Genomic DNA, 6,575 nt, shown 5'->3' on the forward strand with positions numbered 1-6,575 from the left:
TCGCTCATTTTTGGAATAAATTGGACTTGGACTGAATATCCAAGAGACCCTAAGGATACTTGACAACATGAATTCATTTAAATAGTTAGTCTTTTTGTTTGTTTTTCTTTCATAGAAGTTTTAACATCAGATTTTCCAAGAAAATCCTTGTCATCAGCTGGGAAAAGTTCTGAATTCTGGTTGGTTGGCATGTAATGATCCTTAAGTGGCATCCATACAAACATTCTGTGTATGAAAAATTGCTTCCGTAACACTATATGTCAGCCTAGAGGCCTGTCCTGTAAATGCAGTTCGTTATAGCTTTACTTTTAACAGGATTGCTGTGTGCCCCATGAAGGAAAATCTCTCAGTCTGCTTTTTTTATAGGCCCCCCTGCCATCCATCCCTCGACGTAATGGGGCCCGATCACAGTACATCAATCGAAGGCCTGTCAAAACATACACAAAGGAAATTGTATGTTTGCCTTTTTCACCAGAGGCATCTGTCTTCGTTATACCCAGAGGAGAAACTCGGACCAAGTTAGCGCAGAATGGCCTTGTTGGAAAAATTTCATTTTCCACAGAATCGTCTGAAGACTAACTGAGAGTTGAAATAACGGCTATCTTCAGAGGAGCATTTGGGTTATCAGAGCACCAGTTGTTACCATTCCAGTTTTTGAGCACTATCAAGGGGTGTAAAAAACTGACGATACCCAAGGTCTCATCTAATTTCCCTTGGGGCGGTAAAGAAGTTGCCTCTCTCTGCTCAAGCACGTCTGTACATCATGGCAAGAATGGAGGTTCCAGCACAGGTGAGGATGGGCCTGACCAGCTTACAGTTCTTTGTAGTGCACACTTTTTTAGACACTACATTTTCATTGACCTGGGGCCTGTTTCATTAAGCCTGCTCAGAAAAGCGGGGAGTAATGTCCCAACTCTAGACTTGAATGAGCCTAAGAAAAAAATTTAGCCTGGTGTGGTTCCATAAAGCTCAATCCACGACTGCGAGTGCAAATGTGTCTTTTACCACAACAGTAACTGTAATTCTTTAAAAATATTTGTGGAATTAGTGTGAAGAACATCATCACCAATTACAACAGGTAACATTTGTGGTTATTTAGAACACATTCAAGCAGTTTACTTTGGCTTATGGCTTCAAATACATTATCTCAATGCATGCTGGGAAACTCTGCCTACCTACCCCAACAAGATAAAATACGTTTATCATTGTGCTAATGTGTATTTTTCTTTATTAGAAATACAATTTAAGTTAATTTACTATAAAGTTTATGTTTTTTTCTTACTGATGTTGGTTAATAAAGTCAAGTAATATGTTTGCATGAAAGAGTCAGTGGCAAAATCATTGCTTTTCTGTCAGGTCAGTGTTACAGGAACTTTGGTCAAGCAACATCTCCATTGACAATTGGTCTGCCGGGACCAGGCTAGTGTAGTTTCCCAGCATAAGTTGGAGCTTCAGCTTTTGAGCTTGAACTGAGCTGAGCTCATTTTATGGAAACAAGTCATTTGGAAAAGTCAGACTAATGAAATAAGCCTAGCTTGTTTGGTAATCTTGCCTCAGAGAACAGGCCCCAGGGCAGCTACTCCATTACTGGACATGGGACAGGACACACTCATAGTCCAGTGTGATCAATCACTGAATCATCCCCTACATCCTAGTCTACCACAAGATACTGCATGCTACCCATACTTAAAAGAATTTGTAATTTCTCTATCTGATAATGTGTCAAACTGAAAAGATTTCGCTTTCTAACTAACTGTTTAAACTGCTACTTTTACATACATATTTCACATCTTTCTTTTGTGCAGAACATGTTTGTGGAGCTATCTGGTGACAGTGATTTTGAAAGCCCAGTTTTACAGCGAAGGAGAGGTAGGTTTTTGTTGTTGTTTTTTTGTTTTGTTCTCTTCGCCCATTTGAGCCAAAATCAACATAAATAACAACCTCTTGAGGTAAACTGCTAATCTGATTTTTTTTTTTTTTTTTTTTTTATTTAAGTCATAAATTGGTGACTTATTTCATGGTTGTTATTACTAAGTCTTGCTAAATAGATTTTCTTCATATAGTGACTCGAGAGAGATGTACCGTCTACAATCCAGCAGGACCACCGTGAGAAGCAACAGGGTGTTGAAACCAGTGCACCATCTGACGATGGAATGGATTTACACGCACAGCAACGGCCAAATGAAGCTACTACTAACTTTACAGATTTCATGTACTATTATATGTATTAAGGTTTTCATATATAATGTAATGTTACATTTTACGCTGCTTCATTTTACAGAATATATATTTTATATCCTTTTATGTGGACTTTCTAGTCTTATTGATGCTGAGGAAGATGATGCTATTGAGGAGGCCATCAGACGCAGTCTTTCTGAAGAGCCTGTGCAGTCCTTCCAGGATTCAAGGTATATTTGCATAAGATAAGATTATTTAACTAAAGTGAGAATTAAAGTACTGAGTCCTCTCCTCTACTACCTCTTGACCTACTACTGCTCGACTGATGACTTTCACATCCTTGTATTTATTATATTCATCCGTAGCTTGGGGTTATATGGGGGCAGGGGAGTTGAGGGTCAGACATTTGTCAACACCCCATAATCTTCCTTGTTTTCCCAGCCTAATGTTGGCAGGTATGGAAGAGTCAGAACTGTTTTTTGTTTCTGTTGGGTTAATAATAGTGATGTCAGTTAGATTTGGGAGGGTCAGGGATATGGAATATTAAATCATCTATATTTTCTCAATACATCTTAGACTTTCTTACCCTCAGGTGTGCATGAACTACTGTACAGGTTAGCAGCAACAGAAAGATGCTAAACTGCATTTTGTTCTCACTCGTTGTAGTCGGTGCAATCATAATAAAACTGAATCTAATTTAAAGAACCTAAAAATTGTGAATATGTAAAATGGTTCAGAGTTTAAGACCAAAAGGTGACATCACCTCAGTAGAAACAAAGTTCAGTTGCTGACTCTGCATATCTGCTGCCAAATTCATTTGTACATCACTCCTATTTTTTTGTGCCATCTGCTTACTAAGCTTTGTTTAAATATGTAATTTAACCCTTAAAGATCAAGAACAAAAGCTAGTTTTAGCTGCGGGCGGCTGTCATGTTAGAGAACATCGAAGGTTTTGTACGGGTCATTAGGTGACAAAGCAACACTTGAGTGAGTCAGCCTCTAGTGTGACATATATCATACATGTCAGCAGCTCTTTATAAACAATAACAATGACATCACATGTCAATAACAATCATTTAGCGTCCCTGTTATATGGCGGCTGATCTCGTCCTCTGCTCAGAGGGTAAGGAGCTCCTGGACCTCACTGTTTTCTCTTTTTGTGGACATTTTCAGCTGCTGTTCTTCTTCTGTGAGTTAGCTGCTAACTGCCAACAGCTACGTTTAAAGGCCAGCTCTCCAACCTAAACAAAGGTAAGTGGACAAAACGCTTAACTCCTATCTCTTTTTCTTTCTGCTCTCACGTCGACTCCAACAGGTGGGAATCAATGAATCAGTGGGTGCATGCACAAGGTGGGGCTTTTATAGCCTGGCGCATGCGGGCCACGTAAAGTGCTGTGTCTGAAAGATTATTAAGTTATGATATAACGACTGGGTGGGGAGATAATCTTGATATGATGGAGACCAAGCCAGAGCCCTAACAAGCCCATTAAGGTCTGAGACCCTGGGAAAAGTTGTCTGAAAGCGCAAATGTCTCGGGGTGCACAAATCTTTGCACGGTGCTCCTTTCCTTCTTTTCACTCTAAAATCGTACAAAACAAAAATAATACATCAGTCTTGCTTAATATGTTAAAAAGCATGTTTCATCTTTAATGCCTTTTGGAGATCAGTTCATCTTCTACTCACTTAACTACTCACAGTAAACAAACTTTTGACCAGGGGTGCCCAAACTTCTGCATGCCACTGTAAGTCAGGTAGTTTCTTACAGTCAGTAACTTCTGTTGTCACCAGTGATGCAAACAGTGTGTTTGGATGGTTATTTAAGCTTCCAGTGCATTCCTCTGTTATAATATCCCACTGTGACTTCAGTTCAATGTTAGCTTGTGTGTTGTAGCTTTAAGCTGGAGATCTGCTATTGAATGCTATTAAATGTAATATGTGAACTGTCATTGATATCTACATTGTATTGTTAACGTTTCAGAACCACACAAACTAAAGTGATCAGCTGTTTCAGGAGTCATTATCTAATTAAAGTCCCAAAGGCTCTCTCGTTATTCATGTTTTATTTCCTCTTCAGCTCGACTACTGTAATTCCTTGTATGTGGGTGTACAACAGTCGTCTCTTTGTCATCTGCAGTTGGAACAAAATGCAGCCATTCGTCTTCTGATTTAAAAAAGAAACCATGATCATAACACCAGTACTGGCCTCCCTCCACCAACTTCCTGTCCATTTTAGAATTGATTTTAAGATTTCATTTTTATTATTTTTAAGGTGTTAAATGGTCTGGTGCCGACTTATCTAGCAGAACATTTGTAGCTTCGTGCTCCAGTTAGAGCACTGAAGTCCACCAATCATTTGCTTCTGGGTGTTCCCAGAGCGAGACACAAAAACAGTGGTGAGCGAGCCTGTGTGGTGGCCGCCCCGAAACTCTGGAACAGCTTCTCTACTGAAATAAAAACCTCTCAGACTGTAGAAACCTTAAGTCGCTGCTGATGACCCATCTCCTCTCCATGGTGTATGACTGATTTTTGACTTCTGTTATTGTTGTTTGCTTCTATTTATCTGTTTGAGAACTTTGTTGCTGTTCAGCACTTTGCTCAGCTGTGGTTGTTTTTAAATGTTCTCTACAAATAAAGTTTGACTTGACTCAGATGGTCACAAAAAGTTCATTTCAGGTGTGACAGTGGCCAAGGAATACTGCGCCCCACTTAATATCTTCCCTCTTTCTGTGTGTGCACACATTTCCTGTCAATAAAAGACAAAAAGGCCCAAAATAATCTTAAAGTGTTTCTTCTCTCTCAGACTGTCGAGGCTACAGAAATTAATCTGAAGAGCGAGTCATGACAAATATACTGATTAAAATGGAAGCATATCTGTCTCATCAGAGGGGTGTAAACTTCTCCTGTGTAGACAAGCTGTAAGGTAGATATTTAATCTGGCAGGTTGGGGCATGTCAGGTGTGTCACAGTTTACACTCAAAGCCTGAACCATTGTTTCCAGTCTGCTTCAGACAGAGCTGAACGAGTCACGATTACAGCAACAGACAGGAAAGAATTCATTTTCACCGTGAATGTTTCTCTCAGTGTTTTGAAGTCGGAGCGCACAAACACAAATCAGTGACAGTTAAAAGGGAAGTAAACCGCCATCTTACCTCGCTGTGATGTTTCTGGATCCACAACCTCGCCAGTCGCACACTGGTTTTCCATCCTGCATTCTTTCACCCAGCTCCTCTGACTTCATCATCATCATCACACAGAAAATATTACAAGCACAATTATTACTAACGAGGACAAAGAGCAGGTTAGTTAACATTAACTTCACAGTTCACATTAAAGGAAGAGACATTACAGTCAAACCTCACTTACCTCCTTTAACACACAACTGCCACCCAGATCTGCCTCTGATCATGTGAGACACGATGATTCAGCTTGGTGTTGACACCCACACTCTTCATCTCATGACTCCATCAGTGCAGACACACCTGCACAGGGCCGTGCACAGACATTTCTAATTCAGAGTGGGATATGATGGACCGAAGTTTTGCAATATTTCTGAGGTGAAAGAAACAGGTGCGGGTGAGGGATTTGACATGCTTGTTGAGATGCAGAGGCTGGTCAAATGAGACGCCCAGATTTCTCAGGTGGGTGCAAACATTTTCTTTGAAGGACCCCAAGTGCATGGACACACGAGAGGCAATATTGTCAGTGGCTATGATTAGGACCTCTGACCTAGCAGCATTTAGCTGGAGAAAATTACAGCCCATCCAGATTTCAATGGCGGAAAGACACTCCTGTAGGACTGTTAGTTTCTCCAGCTCATCGGGCTTGAAAGAACAGTACAGCTGAATGTCATCTGCGTAGCAGTTGTAGGAAATTCCTGTGAAATTACTGATGAGGGAGGCCAGAGGGAGCATATATAGGGCGAAGACAAGGGGCGCGAGGACAGAACCTTGAGGCACGCCACACCAAAGGGCAGAGGGTCAGACTTAAAAGGGCCCACAGCCACAGAGAAGCTTCTCTCCTAAGGTAGGAGACGCGCAATTTCATGCACTTCCTGATATGCCAACCCACTCCTGAGTCTGTCCAGCAGGATGCCATGATCGACCTTATCAAACGCCGCCTGAGAGGTCTAATAGGACTAGGACAGAGCATTCACTGTTAGCAGCTGACATCATGAGGTCATTTGAGACTCTAAGGAGGGCGGTTTCAGTGGAGCGTTTTTTATGGAAGCCCAATTGAAATTTGTCTGCGAGACAAAAGGCAGCTTGGAGATGGGTCTGTAATTTTTCGGAACAGAGGGGTCCAAATTAGGCTTTTTAAGGAGAGCCTGCCTGAAGTAGGAAGGGACAGAGCCAGAGACAAGGGATTTGTGGATGATGGTGACTATACTAGGGCCTACA

At 41.1% G+C, this 6,575-nt stretch overlaps 1 protein-coding gene across 32 annotated transcripts in view; it reads right to left on the reverse strand.

Annotated features, from left to right (window-relative positions):
• The window catches only part of LOC125886142 (NACHT, LRR and PYD domains-containing protein 12-like), a 50,849-nt gene extending 44,767 nt beyond the window's left edge, over nucleotides 1-6,082 (reverse strand). For 8 of the 32 annotated variants that reach the window (XR_007448998.1, XR_007448995.1, XR_007448994.1 and 5 more), the window contains exons 1-2: nucleotides 5,542-6,072; nucleotides 5,328-5,410 (exon numbers count right to left, since the gene is read on the reverse strand). Coding sequence is in view for 25 of the 32 variants with exons in the window: in XM_049572144.1 (XP_049428101.1) it covers nucleotides 5,328-5,389 (62 nt within the window). In the remaining 7 variants the exon portion in view is untranslated. Of the gene's footprint in view, nucleotides 1-5,327; nucleotides 5,411-5,541 lie in introns of all 32 variants that reach the window. The other 24 variants (XM_049572140.1, XM_049572128.1, XM_049572127.1 and 21 more) reach the window with 14 other exon arrangements.
• Nucleotides 6,083-6,575: the final 493 nt, after the last annotated feature.

Source organism: Epinephelus fuscoguttatus, linkage group LG3, assembly GCF_011397635.1.
Source record: "Epinephelus fuscoguttatus linkage group LG3, E.fuscoguttatus.final_Chr_v1".
Classification (NCBI taxonomy): Eukaryota; Metazoa; Chordata; class Actinopteri; order Perciformes; family Serranidae; genus Epinephelus; species Epinephelus fuscoguttatus.